This window comes from Gobio gobio, assembly GCF_949357685.1.
Source record: "Gobio gobio genome assembly, chromosome: 15".
In the NCBI taxonomy this organism is placed as follows: domain Eukaryota; kingdom Metazoa; phylum Chordata; class Actinopteri; order Cypriniformes; family Gobionidae; genus Gobio; species Gobio gobio.
In genome coordinates, this window is record NC_137108.1 from 35,063,939 (window position 1) to 35,089,333 (window position 25,395).

General features: G+C 38.2%; 1 protein-coding gene across 1 annotated transcript in view; it reads left to right on the plus strand.

Annotated features, from left to right (window-relative positions):
- The window catches only part of LOC307138382 (neural-cadherin), a 137,807-nt gene extending 118,320 nt beyond the window's left edge, over positions 1-19,487 (plus strand). The window contains exons 20-33 of the mRNA XM_079836656.1: positions 2,471-2,655; positions 3,369-3,604; positions 4,410-4,687; positions 4,829-5,043; positions 9,366-9,493; positions 9,821-9,948; positions 10,531-10,654; positions 11,295-11,475; positions 12,152-12,318; positions 12,437-12,701; positions 13,160-13,340; positions 13,419-13,672; positions 14,970-15,127; positions 16,916-19,487. Coding sequence (XP_079692782.1) covers positions 2,471-2,655; positions 3,369-3,604; positions 4,410-4,687; positions 4,829-5,043; positions 9,366-9,493; positions 9,821-9,948; positions 10,531-10,654; positions 11,295-11,475; positions 12,152-12,318; positions 12,437-12,701; positions 13,160-13,340; positions 13,419-13,672; positions 14,970-15,127; positions 16,916-17,383 — 2,968 coding nt within the window. The 3' untranslated portion in view covers positions 17,384-19,487. The remainder of the gene's footprint in view (positions 1-2,470; positions 2,656-3,368; positions 3,605-4,409; positions 4,688-4,828; positions 5,044-9,365; positions 9,494-9,820; positions 9,949-10,530; positions 10,655-11,294; positions 11,476-12,151; positions 12,319-12,436; positions 12,702-13,159; positions 13,341-13,418; positions 13,673-14,969; positions 15,128-16,915) is intronic.
- Positions 19,488-25,395: the final 5,908 nt, after the last annotated feature.

Here is a 25,395-nt window from a genome sequence, read left to right on the forward strand (position 1 = left end):
GCAAACAGCGTATTAAGAGACATAAACCAGTGTTGCTTTAATAGATGTGTAATTTTCATTTTGTGTCCTTGTCCTCCTAGTGCACACTACAAGACAGAAGCTCATCACTCACACAAGCCTGTAGATGCAAATGCAACAATAAATGTAAAATTTGTTTGAAATCTGGTTCAATGAGATAGCAGTGAGCAGCAGACAATGAAATTGCAAGTCTGCAATCATCTCATCCATATATTTCAGCAAAACAGTACAACAAATTCTTCCTCCATGTCGTCCAGCAGTGTGCATTCGATTTTGTAAGAAAATGCAAATTTGGGTTAGTAGATACTGGGGATGCAACAATACAGTTAGTCCACGGTCCAATACATACCTCGGTTTTTAACCACGGTTTTCGGTTCGGTTCGGTTCTGATGGCTTGTCACATCAGTTTTTTGTTATTCTATTCTTAGACAACAGGAACAGCAAGAGGTTAAGGAGAAAAAGGACACTTTTTTATTGCAATACTCTTTATTTTACTTAAAATAATTGAAAACCCTTACTTAAACTTAAAACTTTACTTAAAAAAAAAAAACCTTGTACACATTCCTAAAGTGTATTGTAAAATATAAAATAAATATATATAAAGATTTACACTGGCAGCTCAGAGCTGTACAGCAGCATTTAAGTATGAAATTGAATGAATAAATGTAAAAATAAAACACTACATAGACTTCACTATAAAATATACATTGATTCTAATTAAAGCTACTGTATTCAAGTTTTTCAGTCAAGAGCAGTGAGTGATTTTCTCTGTCTTTTGTTGTTGTATTAACATTAAAGGGATAGTTCGTTCAAAAATGAAAATTCTGTCATCGAGAAATTAATACAGGTTTGGAACAACATTAATGACATAATTTTAGAGGTTAACTGTCCATTTAAGGACAGCGTGTTCACTTCTGCACTGCTGTCAATTTAAGACCTCCGTGCATCTAATACAGACACACGCGATTTTACGGTGATTGTGAATATCTATAGTGTTCCGTGAGTATAACTCTACCACTAACCGGTGATGTGAATGTATGTCGTGTTGTTCAGTATTGGGATGGAGGCAAATTATAGAATTTGTAGAAAAATAATTAATTCAATGCAAAACCGGAAAAAACGCAATTCTCAAGCGCGTATTGACCTGTGAATGCCGTACCGAACGGTTCAATATTATATTGAGAATTGTGGTATCCCTAGTAGATACGGTCACGGAGGCATTTGATTTTATAAGTGACACTGAATAGTTTACACATAATGTCAGCAACATGACAAAAGACAATGCACAAAAAAAAATCTTAATTTGCATTTTTCTTTTGTTTTTCAATAAAAATAAATACATCCCTATTACAAGATACATTTATTTGAGAAGCTTTATGTTTTTGAAAGAAGTTCATCAAAAATAGTTCAAGTTCATGTTTCAAAAATACAGTAAAAACAGTAATATCGTGAAATATTATTACAATTTAAAGTTACTGTTTTCTATTGTAATGTATTTTAAAATGTCTTTTATTCCTGTGATGCAAAGCTGAATTTTCAGCATCATTACGCCAGCCTTCAGTGTCACATGATCTATCAGAAATCATTCAAATATTATGATTTGGTGAGGATTGTATTTTTAAGCATAAATCTAACAAAATTGAGTGATAGTTGCTGCTTAAAAACAGGGAAAATATGCACTGGACAACACTTCAGAATGCAGAGCAGGGCTAACACAGCTGTGACCTAGACAGACAAAAAGCGTATCCATACAAAGAGAGAGAGAGAAAGAGAGATTGGTGTTGCCCAGCTGTTCCTGGAATCTCTTATCCAGTGCAGCAGAAGTGTCCCTGTCATGGTCATCACATCTGGAGACGGAGACAGGAGTTGACATAAGTGCTTTCACTGATATACACACTGCCATTAATAATACAGCTCGAGTCATCTTACAGCATCGATGCTGCTCCCTCATGTGTGATGATCCAGGAATGAACCTTGGAATGAATCTCCAGTTACTCTACAGTTACTTTCACTCTGGCTTGTCAAGGCTTAAGGGATAGTCCACCCATAAATGGAAATTCTGACACCATTTTCTCACCCTCATGTCGTTCCAAACCCATATTACTTTCTTTCTTCTGTCAAACAGAGACACAAATTTGACGCTGATCTTTTCCTTACGATAAAAAGTTAACGAGGACAAATGTTGTCCAAAATGACAAAAATGCACCATATCATCAAAGTATCATAACAGTGGCCAATATGTCTTGTGCACTATATTCCAACTCCTATAAAGTCATAAAGATAACTTTGTGTGAGGAACAGACCAGACATTCTCTTAAACATCTTAATTTTACGACACGAGTAAATGATACATTTTCTTTCTAAGTATTTAAAGGTAGTAAATCAAGAAGATCATCAACACAGTAGTTGAATTTTGAGTCATGCATTAATTCTTCTCCTTTTCCCCACACAGGCAGTTCAGCCTGAACCAGAACACCGGTCAGCTGAGCATCCGGGAGGGCACACCAGCTGGATTCTACAGCCTGCAGGTGAGGGTGGCAGATAAGAGCTGGCCTGACGTCACCTCATCGGCCGAGGTCACGGTGATGGAGCTGGAGGAGGAGGCGCTGAGAAATGCTGGATCCATCAGACTGGCCAGTGAGTGACTCTTCCTTTCAAGGAAACTGAAATCTTAATATAGACCAGCTCACTTTTGTTTTGATTGATGAATCAATTCATTATTAAAACATGTGCATGCATAAGTGTTTATAGAGGTCATAACATGAAAAATAGCATTTTCCTTGATTTGCTTGAAATAAAACTGTACTGTGAGTTCCAGAGCTGAACTAAACTAAAAACTTATTCTTAAGTGTAAAAGAAACAGCAGAAAAAATGGCATGTTCTTAAATTGTTGAATATATAACCCAAATACATCAATACATTTGTATCCCATTAGAAAAAGTGGCTGTTTTTAAGGCCATTTTCTTTGACCTTAAACGTTTGTGCATCACATTTCAATGCAGATTTTGTAAATCTGTCACAAAGTAATACAGGCTGATATTGATGAATGAAGATAATGCAATCTGCAGCGCGTGAGTAAGTGCTCTTACTCATTTCACATGCGAAGAGGTCCTTTGTATCGACATCTTAAAGGGACAGGGTAAAAAAAACGTCCTACAAAATAGGGTGAGAGAAATTGTGAAAAACGTTCATGCAAAATTAAATGATAAATTAAACAAAACAACTGCATTTTTGTCCAGGAAACGTTTTAATTTGAAAAAAAAAATCCAATGTCAAACCCATTTTAATAAATGTTTTGGGGTTTTACATTGATGGTAAGTTCTTTGTATGCGTGTGTTTGTTATGCACAGATCTGAATGCAAATGAGTTTTTCCGAGCATCAACAAACGAGGAGAGCCGATACATGCGTTTTCGCCGCCTCTTGTCCGAGCTCTTCCAGACAGATATGGAGAATGTTGATGTCTTCAGCCTGGCTAGTGGGAGCCAGCCAGCTCAGCATCACCTCAGTGTGTGGTTTGCCGCCCATGGCTCCCCATACTACAAGCCGGAGAAACTCCATGGCTACGTGTCCATGCATAAAGCTAAGGTAACAAAGACAAGCGCACAAAAACTCACACTTTCACACCAATCCACGTCTCCTGTGTTTCTCACATAGGCACAGACATGGAGTCTATGAAGCCGTTCACATTTACACACGTCTAAAACCTGCACTCAGAGACACTACAATGGGGCAATGAATATTTCATTTCCATGTAAGGTATGAGATGGTAGGCTGTCGCTTTGGGACTGGGAGGCAGGCAAGGATGCTGGGAGGGGGGGATGGATAGAAAGAACATGTTGCACTCTGTGCAGCATCCACCAGTCTATAAATCAGGTGTAGAGTAGGCGCTCTTCACACCCCAGCATGGTGCTAATGCGCTCACCGAGATGATGTTGATGCACTACACAGGAAGCTGCTTTGACATTTTTAGAGCTGCTGCTGAGGGATGTGATGGACTGCCCTTGAGATGGACCCCCGTCATTCCAGAACAAACACACTCATACTAATAAACATGTGCACAACCACAAAAGAACGAATGATTATGGTTTTTTTTTTATTTTTTTGTAGCTCTTTTTCCCCCAAAAAAGGAAAAACAGAAGTACAAATTGAAGAACAAATGATAAAATAAAATTTAAAATAAAAGATTAAATTATTATTATTATTATTTTATTTAGCTGTAGTAATGCTGGGTAACAAACATATTTTGACATGTTGTGAACTTTTTCTTATGTTGGTGACCCATAAAAGCTCATCATTTTTTTCTCTCCAAAAATATAAATGAACAAATATAGTAAAAAGTAATAAATTGAGGAATTATGGAATTCAAATAGGATTTGTATTTCTCTTTCAGTTGGAGTCTGCCCTGGGTGTGACCATTCTACAGGTGGGGGTGGACGAGTGCGCCTATGCAGCCTGCGGTCAGACAGGTGGCTGCTCTAGCAGGGTGACATTCAGTGACACCCCTAAAACACTGAACAATGGGAATGTCTCTTTGGTGTCTGTCTCAGCCAAAGCGAGCGCTCAGTGTGGCTGCCTCGCTCGAGAGGGCGTTCACCTGCACTGTTCCTCGTACTCACAAAACCCTTGCCTGAATGGAGGCACCTGTGTGGATAGTGAACTAGGCTACAGGTAAAACTTGTATTCTACCACTCAAGTGTTGTTAAAAACTGGTTATTTTTCTATATAATAGAATAAACGTTGTTTAATCTTATAATCCCATGGCAGTTTCACATTTGGTTAACTAATGTCTGATCTATTGCTCTGTTGCAGGTGTAAATGTCCCCCTATGTTTGATGGGCCAGAGTGCCAGCAAACCAAACACAGTTTTCTCGGCAATGGCTATGCTTGGTTCTCTCCCATAAGGCCTTGCTTCCAGAGCCACATATCTCTAGAGTTCATCACAGAGGCAGCCAATGGCTTGCTGTTCTACAATGGCCCATTGGGAACACCTCAGCCTGGAGAAAAAGAGGACTTTATTGCTCTTGGTATGTGTGGCAAATTGTCACGTTTCTGTGTTTATTGTACAGGCATTACTTTTGAATATACAGTGTCATCTTATGTGCTTTTATAGTATTTATTATTATTTTGAATTAGCTTTTATTATCATTATATATATATATATATATATAGTTTAATATTTGTGTATAGCTTTAATTTATTCTTATTTCAGTTTTTTACTTAATTTATTTCAGTTGCCAAAGCAACATTTCTCCAACATTTTTTTTCATCTAATATTTATATTTTATATTATTTCAGCTTTATTTCAACTGCAAAAAACTATTTGTAGATAATTAATAATTCTGAATTACTGAAAGAATTACTCAAAATCTGTTCAGACTATAACCACATATGTAAACATGCTGTTCAGCTTTAAAAAAAAAATGTCTAAACAAAGCCTTCAAAAACACTCTCAAAACACCTTCATAGTACCATCATGATTTAAGATTTTATCTTATCTAATACCAATTAACTGCGTGAAAAAAATTGATTAATGGCAACGAGCACAATCCGAAGTGAGCCATTAATGATAGATGTTTTAAATGTGTGTGGTCAGCAGTGGTGAGAGTGGGGTTTGGGTCAGCATTGATCTTGACACCAGGTCACCGGTGAAGGTCACATTCAGATTCTGTGCCACATGTCCAATACTGTATTATGCAACTGTTGGTCGTATGATTTCAGGAAACGACCCTCCCGTGGCCTTGCATAAGCTTACATCATCAGTTTCGAACATGTTTTTATTGAACTGAGGCCAAAACCCTCCACTGCAGTGACAGCAATTTCAAACTGACCACAAATTGATTACGAATAAGCATTTTTTACTGCTGGGGGTCAAAACTAATCTGAGGGGGCATAAAACAGCATTAGATTTTCATGTCACATGCATTTGCGGTACCAGTGTCATATGCTTCCCTATGATGAGTTTGAGAACTTGTTAAAGGTAAAGTGTGTAATTTTTAAACAACTAGTGGCACCAACTAGCCAGGGTCAAAACTATGGGATTGTTTTGCCCATTTTATGGCCCTCTGGGCAAAAAGTCTGAATGCTTATAAAAGTAAAAAGCGGCATGATTTAAGGTGTCATTCATGTCCGTAGCACAAACAATATGGGTTATGCAAATGTTCCCGGCCCAGAACTGCCCTTTTGTGGTGTAAAATATGTGGAATGGTTGCAGATTGGGTGCTGATTCCAGGACAACACCCTTTCAGTGGAAATGCTTCTTCAGTGATCTACTGTAATTATACATTACTGAGCGAAAGTTTGGGGTCAGTAATGAATTTTTTTTTTTTTTAATTAAGAACTTTTATTTAGCAAAGATTCCTTAAAGCTACACTGTGTAACTTTTTTAGTTTATTCTTAGGTAAAAACACTTCAAAAATATATGTGCTCATTAATGTATATTTACTTCTTTCAAGTAATAAAGTATTCTCGTAAGTTTATAATATGCCATTGAAAATACATACGGGTGAGGGGTTCGAATGCCGGTCGCCATGTTGCCCCTCCATCTTGAAAGTACATTAGCCAAAGAGGGACATACCGTAAATTCAAGCTTCGCCTTTCGCGTTTTAACACTCGATGGCTAGGGCTGGGCCGGTTACCGCATTACCGCAATACCGCAACGTGACGCCTACCGCGGGTCTGAGATTGTCACCGCCATCACCGCAAAAACAAAAACAAAACAAAAACAAACAAAAAAACATTGGCCTGCACATGTGTGCACGTTGTGTCTAATTCCATGGATTCATTGATTCTAATGACATGGATTGTGTCTAATGACGTGTGTCTTATATGGATTCAAGGTTTTCTAAACAAAACTTAATCAAAAGATGGAGCAAATCCGACCTTTCGCGAGTTGGGGAGTGCAATGTTCCATTAACATTCCATTAACATTCCATATACCTGTGTAATGTCTTTTAGCCTATAATTTGAATTTCATTTTACTAAAGCATAAAATACAGGCGCATAAGCAGGACGTGCACGTTTTAATTGCACGTGCTTAACACAATTCTCTCACATGGTTGCGCAGCCAACAATAGCGGGTAGGGAGATAGAAGTCATGAAAGCAGAAAAAGAACGCACCGCCCGGGCCATGGGTTTGCGTCGACCGCTGTTGACCGATTTCTCCCATAGCTGGCGAAAAAAAAAAAACACGGCTTCAGAAAGAACAAACTGAGCTGGACCTGCCTTAGTAGGCTACTGGTAAGTTTTAACTCTCTTCCAACTCTGTTTGGGAAAGATTGACTACAAATAAGCTGTGCCTGCGAAATTTCATTCAATATAATCAATAAATAATCTATTGTAGGCAATTAAATATAAGTTGGCTATGTGATTCTGAAATTCCAATTTCATTAAAAGGCTATCGAAAAAGATATCCGTCTGGCAGGCTTACAATCACAGTAGTGTGCGACACTTTGTTAAATTAAATAGCCTTCGTTAAATATTTGAAACACACTGAGACAAAAGCACACACGAGATATATAAATTAATATGAATATGTAAACATATATAATATAAATATATATAATAAGTAATATACAATCACGGTAGGCTAGTGTGAGCAGCGACACTTTGTTCAATTAAATAGCCTTCGTTAAATAGCACCACTGAGACAAAAGCGCACACGAGAGGCATATAGCCTATACATAAATTAATATAAATATGTAAAATATGCCTAATATAATAATATAATATGTAAAAATTATTTATGTAATATAAATAACAAATATAAATAATTATATATATATATAGCCTATATTATTTATGTAATATAAATAACATAGGCCTCTATATATATATATATATATATATATATATATATATGTGCAATCATTAGCCTAAAAAGTATTCGTTAAATAGCCTTGAACCACTGAGACAAAAGCGCACACCACACGAGATACGTAAAATAATATATGTAAATGTTATAAAACATAAAAAATAAATATAAATAATAAAAGTAGCATAATATACAATCAAGGTAGTGTGAGCAGCGAGTGACTAGCTTGTTAAATTAAATAGCCTTGAGCCTTCGTTATTCTTCATTAACCACTGAGACAAAAGCGCAGACACGATGTAAATTGTAAATGTAAATTAATAGCCTGAATATTTAAAAATATGTAATATAAAAATATAAATACTATAAATATAAATATAAATAATATATTATATTATATGGGCGGGTGTGCGCGAAAGTCATTATAGTTTAAGGGATTGTTTGATGACGACGACTGTAATCTGAAATTTAAAATATTGGAAATAAATAAACAAATAAATACATATTACTGATCAATACCGATAAATAAAAATGTGTTTGTTTGTCTTTGTTTATGCTGTTCCATCTTAAGATCTGTCAGTCGGGATCTGATCTGCTCTCTCAGCAAAATATGAAGGCTGGGATGTAAACCATGGTCTAGTCTAGATTTCGTTTTGCCAGCACTTTTTTTTCAGATATCATTCCATTTCTGTTCTAATTGTTCCTGTTCTAAACGTGAAAAAATAAATGTAAAATAAACATGTTCCTTATTATGTTCAATTGCCTGCGCTGGTGTGTGCGTGTGCGGCCGTGCGTGAAAGTCGAGCGGGAGCCCTTTAAAGCGGTTTCTTGCTTTTCAACCGCGGTAAGAAAAAATCCATACCGTCCCAGCCCTATCGATGGCACCGTGTCGAATGTGGACGAGGTCGAACTGGAAGCCATGTTAATCTTGGACTAAATCGGCCACCATAGGAGTTAAAACGAAATCGGAATTGAGAGGAACAGAAACTAATATTCACTGGATGGTCATATACCTTTTCACCGCTAGATGGGGGCAAATATCACAGTGTAGCTTTAAATTTATCCAAAGTGAGAGTAAAGATTTCTACATTTTTCTACAAAAAAATCTATTTCAAATAAATGCTATCTTTCACCATTCTTTTAATCAAAGAATACTGAAATAAATGTGTCACGGTTTCCACAAAAATATTAGGTAGCACAACTATTTTACATTAGAATGATTTCTTAAGGATCATGTGACATTGAAGTCTGAAGCAATGGCTGCTGAAAATGTAGCTTTGCCGTCACAGGAATAAATTACTTTAAAAATATATCCAAATAGAAAATAGTTATTTTAAATTGTAATAATATTTCACAATATTATTGTTTTTACTGTCTTTTGATTAAATAAATGCACCCTTGGTGAGCATAAAAGACTTCATAATATTAAAATAAAAGAATACAAATCTTACCGTCCCCAAACTTTTAAACAGTAGTGAAACCATGTCAATATTCTGTCTGTCTTCTAATGAAATTTCATTATTCTGTTTCATTCAATAGAGCTGAAAAATGGAGTTCCTGTGCTGAGTGTGAATCACGGCTCTGGGACTCTGACACTGCAGCTGCCCGCGAGAGCCACTGTCATGGACCGCCGCTGGCATCACCTCGACATCATCAGCGATGGCAAGGTATAAACAAAGATTGAAAATGGAGGGCATGCAGCCAGAATAAGACACTGGGCAGTTGCCATTCCCAGAGGAATTTTTGTTTAACTTCACAATGTTCTCAATCTCACCTCAATTTCATTGAGATATGAAGCTGTCTGAGAGTCCAGATCATCACGTAGCTCTGAAATTCTCATTGGGTTAAGCAGATTGTGAGCTTTATCGCCCTCTGGGATCTGGGTCTAAAATATTCCATTAAGAAACGTGACCTCTCCTGCACTCAGAGGTGGTGTAACACTTTGCCTCGTAGTAGTAAATCATTTGAGTGTGAATGTGTGTGTTTTTGTGTAGACTGTGCAGATGATTCTGGACTACTGCTCTGGTGCCATGGTGAATGAGGTGGAAGGCCTGAGAGTAGAGATGTCTGAGACTGATCAGTCGGTGTGCAAGGCCTCCGGAGAGACGCCAGGCAGTGAAAGGTAAAAAAACATGCTGCTATAAGTACATTTGATCTTAATTTATTTATAGTTAGAGTAAAAACCCTGGTGAAAAGATCTTAGATCATTTGCATGCTGGTCTTTGGTTAAATTTGTTAAAAGTCAAGATTATTAAAGAACCTATGAAATGAAAACTGCCTGTGTGGCTTCCGACAATTAGAATCGAAGGGATTCCGTGATGTAGGTGCCCTTTTATGGTCTTGCTGACGTGCTACACTATGTCACCTGACCTCACGTCAGTCAATCAAGATGTTTTCACACATGCTTTAGACATCGGTCTCACAACACCATTCATAATTCGAAAGGGAACTAAAGTTTTGTGGATTTTTGATCCGGGTGTCATGGCCTCATATTTTGAGTCCGTCTATATGCTTGTGTCTTTCTTTTCCAGGACAACAGACCAAAAATTTTGGTAACTTATCTTTCACTCAGGAATTTACATATATTTGTCCAATAAAATGCTCTCTAGAATACCTCCTGCCTCTGACTAGCAATAGCAGGTAGCAAATCATGGTTCCTGGCTGTGATGTAAACTAAACTGCACATATGTTCTTTTCTCTTCAGGTTTTTGGACGTCTACCAGCCTCTCCAGTTGGGTGGGGTTAAAGAGACACGCTCACTCCATAAATTACACCCCAATTACAAAGGATTTGTGGGATGTATGAGGAACTTTGTGGTGGACAGTCAGGTAAAACTAGTGTAAATGTGTTTATTTTTTTAGGTGCCGCTTTGCTTATAGTATAGTATAGTATAGTATAGTATAGTATAGTATAGTATAGTATAGTATAGTATAGTATAGTATAGTATAGTATAGTATACAGTAGTATAGATTATATTTCTGGATGGGACTCTTGGCTGAGGCAAAATATAACTCAAAACAAGGATTAAAAAAAGATTGCACCCTAAAGTTTGCATACTTATACTATGCAATAATGTTGTGTAGATATTTCTATTTTAAAAATGATTTTAGAATGCTATGTTTTCTCTTTTATCGACAGTTGGCCTTCAGTGATAAAACATAAACAAAATTAATTCTGCTGCTGCAAAAAAGCACTACTGTATGTAAATTAGCACGTAAATTCATTATACTCATGTTTTGTGAATTAAGCTTTGTTTTAATGTGTATATTTGGATTCTCAGTGTTAACATTTTTTTTCTTTTCATGGCCAACATTCAGCCTGAATGTGTTTTGGGTTCCAATCTTTTGTTTGGTCGGAACAGACGTTCACTTGAGCCACTTTCTGACAGCGAGTCGATACGGATCAATGAGGTTCAGCATTGCGCTGACTCAGGCCTTTCTGTATTTACACGTGTCTGTTTTCTGTCAGGTGTTCGACCTCAGCAGTCCAGCAGAGAGTGAGAACAGTGCCCCAGGATGTGCCCTAACGGATGGTGTGTGTCTGACTGCTGGAGGACCCTCCTGCGGGGTCCATGGGAAATGCTTAGGAGAATGGGGCTCCTTTAGCTGTGATTGTCATCCTGGATACAGCGGACACAAGTGTGACAAAGGTATGTGTGACAATATGTATCACATCAAGGACTGTTAATAATAATACCACACTCATATAAAGTCATGTGCAGCAAGACATTTCATTGGCCCAAAATCCTGTTCCATATACACCATATACATATATTGTTCAAAAGTTTGGGGGAGGTACGAATTTTTCGAAGTCTTTTGTGCTCACCAACCATTAGTCCCAAAGGCTGCATTTATTAATCCAAAATACAGTAAAAACATTAATAAAATATTATTACAATTAAAAATATTTGTTTTCTATTTGAATATGTTTTAAAATATAATGTATTCCTGTGATCAAAGCTGAATTTTCAGCATCATTACTCCAGTCTTCAGTCACATGATCCTTCAGAAATCTTTCTAAAATGCTGATTTGGTGCTCAAGAAACTTTTATTATTGTCATCAATGTTGAAAACAGTTGTGCTGCTTAATATTTTTGTAGAAACCATGATGCATTTTATTTAAATACTTCATAAAAATGATTAATAAAAAGTTCAAATGAACAGTAACATGAATGTAACTTTAATAAAATGTCATTACTGTAACTTTAATTCATCCTTGTTGAATAAAAATATTACTTTAAAAAAAATCTGACCCCAACATTTTATAGCTCCATATTAAACATCCAATATCTTTCTGTTTTCTACTATGGTTTGTGTACGTTACAGCACTTCCTGAGTGGTCGTTTGAGAAGGACAGTGTGTTGAGGTACCAGCTGAGAGGTGGAGGAAGTCCACGCAGGACCCAAGCTCACTTCCTGCTGAGAACACGCTCTTCCATGGGCAGTCTGCTCAGCATGGCTTCACGTGACACCAACGAGTTCATTATCCTGGAGGTGAGTGATACACACACACACATGCAATTACATTCATTTAAAGCATCCTTTAAGTGTCCAAATACTTTTTGGGATGAGTGAATATGTCTTAAAGCTGTGTCATCTTTTTGTCTCTCAGATAGTAGATGGGTACCTCACTGTTCGTGCTAACCTTGGAGACGGCGCTCACTCTCTCAAACTAACAGGCCAGCGTGTGAACCACGGCCAGTGGGTATTGGTCAACCTTCATCGCAACGACAACATCTTTACCCTGCGACTGGAGCAGGGCGGGGGTTCACGAGAGGTCACGGGGGTCCTTGGCCAGAAGCAGGAAATAGTAGTTCACCCCTCCAGTGTGTTTCTGGGAAACAGCGCCACTCCAAACACACAGGGTGACTTTCAGGGTGGGTTTAAATTCTGATTAGAATGAATTAATTTTCTTCTTTTTATCATTCATGCTTTTTATAATTAAAGCTTAATATTCAACTACTTTCTGGAATGCTTGATTCTGATTGGTCAGTCTCAGTAGTCTGTGGTCAAATGTTTTTGTATATAACTTCTAGACTGTATAATTGAAAGTTGTCCCTGCCAAACAATATCTATCACTGTGCAATATATAACATATATACACTACTACTGTTCAAAAGTTTTGGGTCTGTAAGTTTTTTTTGAAGAATTTCAGCAAGAACACATTCAATTGAGCCAAAGAGACAGTAAATGCATTTATTATGTTACAAATGATTTAAAATATATGCTGTTTTTTTTACCTTTTTTTAAATCCTGGAAAAAATTGCGGAACGTATATAAAAACTTAATATGAATATTAACAAAAATTGTGATTCCACCGTTTTTTACCGTACAGGCTGTATGCGGGATGTAAGGCTGAACGGTCACTCTCTGCCACTGGATGGTCAGAGCACAGAGTTCAGTACTGTACTGGAGCGGCATGGAGTCGTGCCCGGCTGCCACTCTGACGCCTGCAGTGCCAAACCCTGCCTGAGCCCGCTGTTCTGCGTTGATCTGTGGAGGAAACACGAGTGCAGGTGAAAACTCTCTCTCACACGGTTTAAACTGTCAAAATCCTCTTTCTTTGTTTCAACGTCCGCTCTCTCTCTCTCCAGGTGTCTAGCCAATCAGGTTGCAGTGGTGGATGAGGTCACAGGTCTATTGCGTTGTGCCCCCTCCCCCTGCGGCCCCACCACATGTCGTAACGGTGGCACCTGCCTGGCTCACTCCACCAAGAGCTACCAGTGCCGCTGTCCAGAGGGCTTCAGGGGCCAGTGGTGTGAGATCGGCCAAATGAAATCTCTTCGTCTCGCTGCGCTCAGTCCGAGCTCCATCCTAGCCATCAGCATGTGTCTGCTCGTCTTTTTCGGTAACTATCAGGATATCCTCACACACACACCCATATATTGTCATAAAGTCAGTGTTGCTGTAACGTCAATGTGGAATCATGATGCGACCCTCTCAGTTTGTGTCAGTGTATTAAGAAAGCTGTCAATAGAGAGCTAACAAACAGTCGGAAGAATGTGTGTGTGTGTGTGTATGCACGCCTCAGACAGGTACAACAGTGACGTGACAGGCTGGCAGTGCCCTCCAGGCCTCTCTGCCAGCTCTGACACCCCATCAGCCACATTGCAAGCACACACACAAAATCCTTTTTAAAGCATCACTGCATGCAGGCAGGAAGAAATCACTCATCAACTGAGGCCAAAATGTGATGGGATTGGTTGTGCTTCAGAGAAATTTGTCAGAAAATGGTGGGTTATTTTCGGATTGATCTGCCTTTAATTGCCTCTAACTAGAAGTCAGCATGAAATCAAAACTGACCCTGTTTAGTTCAATACACATTTTTGGTTTTATTGAGATTGATTTACATCAGGTGCACATTTTTCAAAAGAAAAAAATATTTAATTAAAACGTGCTCTGCCTCTGAATCAAAACATTTGGGATCCACAATCTAATTTAAACCTGTAAATAATATAATTTAAATATAATTTATTGATTTGAAATATTTCATATTTAATTACACTATAATTTAAAAGTTTGGGTTCGGTACGTTTTAAAAAATATTTTTGAAAGACATCTCTTATGCTCACCAAGTCTGTATATTTGATCAAAAGTAAAGTAAAACAGTAAAATTCTGAAATAATATTACAATATAAAACAGAAAAAATACTGCTTTCTGTTATTATATATTTTAAAATGTAATTTATTCCTGTAATGCCAAGCTGAATTTTCAGCATCATTACTCCAGTCTTCAGTGTCACATGATCCTTCAGAAATCATTCTGATATGATTTGATATGTATATTTGATATACATATTTCTTATTATTGTCAATGTCGATGCGTTTTTTCCAGGATTCTTTGATGAATAGAAATAACTTTTTTTTTATATTTTTTGTTATATCACTTTTTATCAATTTAATGCATCCTTGCTGAATAAAAGTATCAGTTTCTTTAAAAAAAAAAAAAAAACTTACCTGAACCAAACAGCATTTTAATTAGTTGTCTTAAACTTTAGGATCCCATTGTATGTCACATTATGGAAGTACAATGGGTTGTGAAGGGCTTTAATTTACCTTACTGCACATACACACCCCCACAGAAATAAAAGTTCAATAACCGGTTACATCATTTTTGTTTTAATCTCTCTCTCTTCCCTCTGCAGCCGTGCTCGTGGCAGTGACCGTATGGAATCAGAAGGGCAGTCGGAATAAGTTCCGCAAGCGAGGTGTGTACCACATCCCTGCGGAGCACGAGAGCTGGGAGGACATCCGGGAGAACATCCTCAACTACAACGAGGAGGGAGGAGGAGAGCAGGACCAGGTATTCCATTAACATAGGGCAGCCAGCGGGAGGTATTGATTAACTTTCAGTAAAACTCAGGTCAAGGGAATGACCTCCATCAGCATCAACACTGCAATGGCAGCCTCCTCTAGGTGGCAGCATTTGCACAGCACGATTTACACAATAGCATGGCTATGCTCAGAATGGAATACTAGTGTTCATTCGACATACTGCTTACAGTTTTTCATACATATCAAAATTATGCTATATTATTGCCATATGACCTTGCATTTTTTGGTTTAAATATTTTAATTAGAGAGTGGCATCCAGTTATCTTGGAAATAAAATACCAGTATTTTGCATTTCAAGTCTTAACTGACATAAATCGAGGGAAAAAATTAATAAATCGTGCGCACAATTTAGCCTACTAGTTTTTTCCTGCATGTCATGTGCGGGACTCCGTAATTTAACCATGTTCAATCAAAAACAACCCGCGTGTTGCACGCAAACCAAAAACAAACAAAACCTAATAATAATAAAAAATAATAAAAAAGAGAAACATATGCAGGATGTTCATTATAACTCAGTGGAGGTAGGCAATAAGAAACAAACAAATATCCAAAATCAACAGATATATTTTAGTGGTGGGCCGTTATCGACGTTAACGTGATGCGTTAACGTGAGACTCTTATCGGGCGATAAAAAAAATATCGCCGTTAATCTATTCTCAAAGTTGGGTTGGGAGCTGGGTCTATACTACGCAAGATATGATGACTTTCACCTTGATATTTTAGTGCAGATGTATACCTAGCCGAATTGCACTGTAGGGGGCGAGAGAACGAGTCTTCAAACCTGTGTGTATGCCTACTAGTGTTGTCAAAAATATCCATATTTCGATATGCATCGATACTGAAATATCTGAAACGATACGATACTCATTTTCTACAGTATTGATATCAGCTGCACTCTCCTCTCCTTTCCAACCGACAGCGAGTTGACACGCACACGCCTCCTCTCATTCAGTTCAGTTAACCCTCTGAACATGGCGAATTGGATTGGAACATGGATTTTTCCTCATGACAGCGTGTTAGTATTGGTGTGACCGGTCTGAATTTTGCGGGGGGTTGCACATAACGTTAATTCTACTAATTCCTGCATTTTTCGCGCTCGCATCTGAAGCGCACAAGTGCAAAAATTAGCTCCTTTTTCCAGCTTATTAATGGTCAAATACACTGAAAAATGTCTCAATGCCCATCTTGGTGAGTTTTAACGTAAACACAGTTGTAACCAAATCACAGGAACAGTGGGATCCATGCGTGCGTCAGGTCTTAAAGGGACAGTAGTTATTTATTATTCATAAACGATCACTTACGAGCACACATATTCTGAATGCCTTCGGTGGAATTCAAATGAGCCATTTTAATCTAGATTAATTCCAAGATTACAGTGAGATTAATCTAGATTAAAAAAATGAATCTATGCCCACCACTTATATATTTATAAATTAATAGGGGTATATACATTTATACTACAATTGTCCCACTATGTGTACTTGCTGGAATCTTCACTTATCCCTAGAGATTTCAATGGCTCTTTCCATATTTGATTAAATTACATTATTTTACCCATAAGATGGAATATTAAATATTGCTGTTTTTACTATATTTTTGACTGAGCAAAAGGTGAGCAAAATAAATGTTCTATCAAAAACATAAAATCTTACCGACCCCACACTTTTGAGTGTTAGTGTATTCAGATTTTGGCAAAATAACATGTAATTCTATTGCATTTTCCCAGAATTAAAACTGTCGCCTATGTGCCCAACAGAACGCCTATGACATCACTGAGTTGAAGAGGCCGCTGTGTTCCAGCTTGTCCCAGTCCTCCTCCTGCACTACCGCCCCCCTCATCAAGTCGTCCCAGGGCTCTCAGGAGGAGGTCCACCCATGTGGAAACATCACGAATGGAGCCACCCTTCCCTACCACCACAATGCCAGCTGCGGCGGTCACTGCGCCATGGACTTCAAGAGCTACGTGTCGCGCATTATCTGGGAGGCCGACAACGACAGCCAGGCGTTCCCCATGGACACCTACCACGTGTACTGCATTGAGGGGACGGGCTCCAGCGCAGGCAGCCTCAGCTCTCTGGGATCGGCCATCTCGGAGGAGGGCTTTAGCTACGACTCCCTGCAGCACTGGGGCTCCAAGTTCGAAGGCCTGAGCGAGCTTTATCGTCGACCCGAGCTGGCCATCCCCTACATGGACACGGTGCAAAGCCAAAGTCAGGAACAGTAACAAGAAACGACCCGAACACTTCAAGCCCAGCGTTTGTTTTGTGTTAGTGTTTTATAGCCTTTATAGGGTTCCAGTTTGAACGCTACAAAAAAATGTGTCCTAAGAAACGGTTTCTGTTCATTTGTGATGTAGTCACACAGCTTTAAGGGTGAGGAACATCTGAGGAGGACTCATTTGTTTTATTTATTGAGTGAAATATTAAATGTACTGTATTTATTTTTGCTCTGATAGGGAACAAAGCCAGTGAATCAACAGGACTTCATGGTATACGGTCGCATCCAGCGTGTCACAAATAAGGTGAATTATAGTGAACACAAATGACTAATGCTGCGTTCCATTCTACTGCGTTCCATTTCTGTCGTATTTCTGTTTTAGATGGTTGTGAAGAACTTTGATTTTGCCAAAATGTGAATACACACTACCGTTCAAAATTGAGATCGGGAAGGTTTTAATATTTTTGAATGAAGTCTCACCAAGACTGCATTTATACGATTAAAAATACAGTAATATTGTGAAATATTACTATTTAATTTTTAATATTTTAACATATTTTAATATGTGATTTATTCCTGTGATGGTAAAGCTGAATTTTTAGGATTTTTTAAGTCAAAGAAAGTTCAAAAGAACAGCATTTTTTATATATATTTTTTAGTAACAAAGTCAGAGTCTGTACTGTTAATTTTGATCGATCTAATGCATTCTTGCTGAATAAAAGTATTAATTTCTCTCTCAAAAAAAAAAATCTTATTGACCCAAAACCTTCACCTGAACAGAGTTCATGGTACTGGAAAACCTAGAAATATAAGATTTTAAATCAAATTAAAAATTAGAATAAAAATAAGAAAAGGGTTATAATTAACTCAAATGAATAATATAATTAATAATAAAGTCATCATAAATTACTAGAAAAGTAGTAATAGAGAAATCATGAAAATGTATAATTTTTACTTAACAATAAACAAAATTACCTACATTTCTATGATAAAACTGTTAAGCAATGACTAAATGATCTTCGCTGAGGATCATCATACACCAGCAAAGCCATTTTGTTTCTTTATGTCATCAAGAATCAGACAACAGAACATGGCTATTTGGTCAGAACCAAGTCGTAGAAACCAAATATATCCCAGATCCGCCTTTGAATGGAGCGCAGCATTATTCCCAGCAGTTTACTGATCAGGGCGTAACATTTAAAAAATCTGCACTTGACCAAAACACTCATGTTTTAATGGACCCAGCTGCACTTTTGATGGACGCCCACTTGTGAATTTTAACTCTGAAACGTACATTTGCCAAAAGAGGGTCACGAAGACACCGAAAGACTTCAATAGGTGATTTATGTGCCAATGAATCACAAATCCGCTCACGCAAAGAGTGCTTAAGTTACATTACTTTCAGTCAGTGATGGTATAAAACTGCTTTCTGCCATGAATATTCATTGTGTAGGTTTTATCTTTCTTTGTCTTTTTTATATGAGAGACGTAGTGTGTAATGCCAATAATTTCTGATGCTGGTGTGCTGAAACGCGGTGTCATAACACCAGATGAATGTATCATGTATTGAGTAGCCGAGTCGAGACTCACTGTGTCAAAGTCTGTTTTAAAAGTTCAAATGTGGCCAGACGCAGCGCAAATACAATCACTAAAAAGCTTATAAATATTTTCAATTGCAGTATAATTACAAAGGATCTGTATAGTTCTATTTTTATTGTTGTGAAAACACAAATATTAGTCTGCTAAAATGTGCAGGCTGCATTTTGTAAGAAAGATGAGCCATAAGATTGGTTTATCAGTTAGGTTAGCCCTCTTATAAATGCTCAATAAAACCTATACAGAGACATAAATTGAGTTGAATCTCACACATGGTCCTTTACAGTAAAAGGGCAACGGCCAAGGCAACGTCACTTCATGCCTCTTGTAAACCAAGAGCATGAGGTCATTGCCACAATGGCTTCTAGTTGACTTGAAATGTTCCTTTTAAACCCATCACAGACCAGTGCTGCTCGTTATACCATGTAAATAATGTACATACAGAAATACTTTTTCTAGGGACTTAACTTTTTCCTTTTTGTATATGAATTTTAATAAATGAAATGTTTTCCTTGAGCAACTGTGAGAGTGTGGTTATTTTCTCCATCCTACATTTTCGTTCCTCTATGTCCGTGTGGTTTTACTGCCACCCTGTGGTGACTCACGGTAATAAAAGTCTGAGTGGGGTTTCTACTGCTGAATTATTTGCAGTTGCCTTGTAATCTCTATTCTTTTCAGATTGTGTAAATCCTTTATATTGTCATCTACATTTTTCCAGTTTTCTTATTCCCTGATATTTTCAGGTTTTCTATGATTATAGACACCATGTAAAGCTGGCTTTCATTCTAGGATGCTTATCAGAACCTAGATCTGTTTGAGTAGCAGTGTTAAAGGGATAGTTCACCCAAAAACGAAAATTTGATGTTTTTCTGCTTACCCCTAAGGCATCCAAGATGCAGGTGTCTTCGTTTCTTCAGTAGAACACAAATGAAGATTTTTAACTCCAACTGTTGCTGTGTGTCACTCATATAATGCTTGTCAATGGGGTCTAATTCTATTAGAGTAAAAAAAACATGGACAGACAACTTCAAATTAAACCCTGCGGCTCGTGGCATATCAGACGAACGCTTCAGCTCTGCAGACTGCCATCACTTCCTGTAGGTGAGGTCAAAATTCCGGCCGGGTCATAGATATGTATACATAGATTCCTCATTAGTGCCTGCGTGGATGATGGCGTGGATTGCTCGAATGAGGATTCTACGTATACATATCTATGACCCGGCCGGAATTTTGACCTCACCTACGGGAAGTGATGGCAGTCTGCAGAGCTAAACCGTTCGTCTGATATGAGGTGAAATTAATTGCATAAAAACCGTTCGGTTTCTCTCAGAAACTGATCGTTTCGTGTCTTAAGACATCAATGTGTCGTCACGAGCCGCAGGGTTTAATTTGAAGTTGTCTGTCCATGTTTTTTTTACTCTAATAGAATTAGACCCCATTGACAAGCATTATATGAGTGACACACAGCAACGGTTGGAGTTAAAAATCTTCATTTGTGTTCTACTGAAGAAACGAAGACACCTACATCTGGGATGCCTTAGGGGTAAGCAGAAAAACATCAAATTTTCGTTTTTGGGTGAACTATCCCTTTAAGAGACAAAAACCTTATAAATCTCTTTTTTTTTCTTCTTTTTCTTTGACACAACCTTACTCCAAAACCCTTATCCAGCTCTTTTTTGTTGTTGTTGTTGACACAACACTACTCTGCACCAATCAGATTGATATCCTAATGTTAGCAGCAGCCAGTAGGTCCAGTGATACGTTGAGCGGGCAGTGAAGGAGTGAATGCCGGTGGCAGGCTTCTTAACACATAGTTCACTCTCATTTCTTCTTTTTAATTATGTTTTATTAACAAAGTTTGGGAGGAACACGTTCAAATGATCTATCCAATCAGCACGAGAGGAGGCCTATACGCCGCCGACTTGACAGTAATATAATTTCCCCATTTCGTCACGTATATTTGTCTATACACAAGCAAAAACATTATGACCACTCATAGGTGAAGCAAATTTAATTGATTATCTCCTAACATTTCCACATGTCAAGGCAAGCCTTGCCCACCCAATCAGCTTGGCCCACCCTGGCCCCACGCCAAATAACCGATTTCAATAGTTCAGCTCCAGATTTTGAGAGAGATCGTGGTTTTTGGTTGCTTGCCATCAAAAAAATCTGCTTGTTATTTCGAAACTAGAAAGCCGATAGAAACGATTTTAAATCAGACTCGCTCGCACGCTGTTTTCTCTGCGCATAGGCACCTACACCCAAAGCGCGCGCCTCTTTTGTGTCTCATGTTCATGTTCTCTGTCATTTCTTTACAGAGAATGATCATTTGTGTTATTTTTCCACTGAACTATGCGATCTGAATGTTTATCACACAAGCAGGGATGGGCAGTATTTCAGATACATGTATTTAAAATACGTATTTGAAATACAAAATACTATTTTGTATTTTAAAGCCTTTGGGAAAAATCAAATGTAATTTGTATTTTAATACATTTAAGATGAGTATTTTTGTATTTTCAAAATTACGGTGGCCCAGTAGTGCACAACACAACGAAATTTAAAAAGCATACATAAATTCACAACACAACGGAATGAAGCCACAACACAACGGAATCAAGCCACAACACAACGAAATCAAGCCACAACACAACGAAAAATCCACAACACAACGAAATCAAGCCACAACACAACGAAATCAAGCCACAACACAACGAAAAATCCACAACACAACGAAATCAAGCCACAACACAACGAAAAATCCACAACACAACGAAATCAAGCCACAACACAACGAAATCAAGCCACAACACAACGAAAAATCCACAACACAACGAAATCAAGCCACAACACAACGAAATCAAGCCACAACACAACGAAAAATCCATAACACAACGAAATCAAGCCACAACACAACGAAATCAAGCCACAACACAACGAAAAATCCACAACACAACGAAATAGCCACAACACAACGGAAATGCTCCCAACCACTAGGGGACTCTCGGAGCGTTTTCCTTGCATTGTTCTATAGATTCGCTAATCTCACAAATATTTAAACATTACGATCAGTTTTAAGTGTGCAGTTGTGTATCGACATGAAATATCAATTCAAAATCACCTACGTGCATAATAGCTGCATATATTTTATACTCGAGAATGCTTTGACCCGCTGCCATGGCGCTAAGGGAGCGTCTGCCAATTCCACCAAGTTGAAACATATAATTTGTATGAATTAAATGAACTTTTTTAAAATTTTCAAAGTCCAATGTTGTGTTGTGCATTATTAAGTCAGTTTTACCAATACAATCAAGCTGTGGAATTTTAACATGTCTGTTTTTAAATGTTAAAAGCTATTTTAAAGGGTTAGTTCACCCAAAAATGAAATTTCTTCCATTAATGACTCACCCCAATGTTGTTCCACACCCGTGAGAGATTTTAAATTAATATTTCATATCGATAAGCAATGGTTTGCCTACATACTGTTAAAACTAATTGTGCTTTTGATTTCTTTGTAAGATTGCCGACTCTATAGAACAGTGGCAACTTTACCGCATTCCGAGTGCCCCGAGTGGTTGGGAGCATTTCCGTTGTGTTGTGGCTTGATTTCGTTGTGTTGTGGCTTTTTCGTTGTGTTGTGGCCAAGCGGCAACCTCCTGCAGTTTCTCTTGAAGCCAATACGGAAGTGCCTTAAACTGCAATTCATCGACTGGCCGCTAGGGACAGGCTCCAGAAGGGAGCAGAATCTCATTGAGCCCCATGTTAAAATGGCCAACTTTACAGCAGAATAAAATGTTTACAGCCTGGTACAAATTGTGGCTTTGGTCTATACGGCTAATTTAGCCCTTCATGACAACTGTGAGGGGGGTGAATGTTTTTATAACTCATTCGTTTACATTATATAAAGCATTAAAGTTCTGCATAATTAAGGGCGTGGCCACTTCAAGTGACAGGTGGATAGCCATGTATCTGCTGTCTGTTTGTCATCGCGTCGCTTAAGCTCCGCCCACGTCCCGCCCTTTTGCCCATTTTCTGTTATTCGGGAGTGACGCGCTGCCAAGATGGCAACGGCCATCTCGTCCATACTTTGCGCTTCAGAACGGCTCATCAGATTCCTATGGGTGACGTCACGGACACTACATCCATATTTTTTTTACAGTCTATGGTTGTGGCTTGTTTCTGTTGTGTTGTGGCTTGTTTCCGTTGTGTTGTGGCTTGATTTATTTGTGTTGTGGCTTTTTCATTGTGTTGTGGCATGTTTTCGTTGTGTTGTGAACTTATGTTTGCTTTTTATATTCCGTTGTGTTGTGCACTACTGGGCCACTGTATTACGAAATACTTTGAGCCAGTCAACCTCTTTATCAAGGTGCTGTTTTCATGCATCAACTAGTTCAGACCAGACATGCCCCTCCCCCAACCCCAACATTCATGCACAACTTTTCTGGAATAAGGACGTCATGGTCAATTCTACTTGTTGATTAAAGTAGCTTGTCAAATGTGTTTGAAGCATTAACTTTACTGCATGTTAGGGATGGGTGATATCATATGACAATACAGATTGTAGATTCGTAGCGATGATATAAATTGTGAATCGTTAGAACTTTTTCTAAATCATTTACATAGGCCTATCGGGGTAAGCAAATATATCTGTGCAGCTTTTAGTGGGCAGGAATAATTGGAATGTTGGAGTGGAAAAAGAGGCAAGGGTGAATGAGTTATGCGTGGGATGTGATTTGTGTTATTATAACTGCCACGAAAGGAAATTCAAATTTATTCAAATTCACACTTGCATGTTGCCAGGCAGTTTTTTTTGCTCGCGCACTCCGAGACGGAGTGGAACGCTGACAAATAGGCCTACACTTTTGAATGAAAGGTCTTGTTAACGCAACAAACGATGGAATCCGCACACAGTTGCCGATTTCTCTTTAGCTTTGTGCAGTTGAAGCCACTGTTGCCAACAAATGATCAGTGGAAGTTGCTAAAGGCAGATCGAGTTGTTGCTAAAAGTTGCTGACATTGTGACGTCATTGCACTATGACATCATTATGTAATCGCAAGGCAAAACTACGCCATTATGTAACGCATATATATTATTTGAAATGCTAATTTAGATTTGTTTGTAAAATAAATGAAAGCAATGTGTTAGTTAATATGTACGGAGCCCCACACATGACGTGTAAGAAAAAATAAAAGTATATTGTGCGCAAAATTTAATAATTAGTTCTCTCGATTTGCTAAACCGTCGACATGATTTACTAATTATTAGTGTGCATGATTTAGCCTACTAGTATTTTCCTGAATGTCATATGCAGGGCTCCGTAAATATGCCATAGACAGTAAAAGAAATGGACACAGCGACCCCATAGGCTTCGACGGGGAAAAGTGAAGTCAATTAGAAGCACTCACTTCCTGATGGCTGAGCGTACTGCAGCCTCAGACTGAGCTTGATGACAGATGTGACGTGATCAACCAGTCTGACAGTTGTAAGTCCTCTAACAGTTGTGCAAAGTGAAATCTTAATCACGTTGTTGAATTATTTTGTCCCGTTGCTTTTGGCTCTCTATGGGCTTCTCCCCATGCTTCACCCTTGACTTTATCGGACTTTATGCCTCCACGTCCCCCCGATTGCCTCATAGACAGCAAAAGATTGCCTGCGAGCTTCTCCTCCTGTCTATACGGTAATTTCGCTACTATGCGACAGAGTCGCATGGTTATGACGCAATCGTTGGCCTATTTTTACAAAAACGGCTTCTACGGGGCGATAGTGTAAGATACAAGGTAATGGAGCCTTTTATACATTGTTGTGTTTCTTTAGAAATAAACAATGGTCAAATGGAGTCTTCCAAAATGAATGGGAGTCAATGGGATGCTAACAGCTGGTGATGGATTGGTTAGCAATGGCTGCCCCTATGGAAGGTATGCTTTCCGGGGGTAGGATTACCCCCTTCAAATATGCTACCTAAATGATCTTCCTTTTTTTTACAGCAATTTCCACATTTCCACAGCGATCTTAAGGAATTATGAATGAACCGCTCAGCCTATTGAGCTAGCTTGTACGTGTGTTGTTTGGATTAGAGTCACTTTCTAGAAGTTGCCAAATAAAAAAAAAGAAATTGCTCAATTTGGTGCTAGGTGCTTTTAGGAAAAAAAGTTGCTTAGGTAGTCTGAAAAGTTGCTAAATCTAGCGACAAAATTGCTAAGTTGGCAACACTGGTTGAAGCCTTGTTTATACTTTCGCAATTGGTATGGCTCTACGCCGTGAACCTGCTTACCGTGAACCTGCTTACGGCGTGCACTCCTCAGTAAAATAATGCTTGATGTGCTCTCCATTGTATAACGAGTATATAATGAGTAATTGTTCTCCAAACCATCAAAAAGCAGCGATGAGAGGAAGTAGTTTGCCGAATAATTTGTCAAACACTC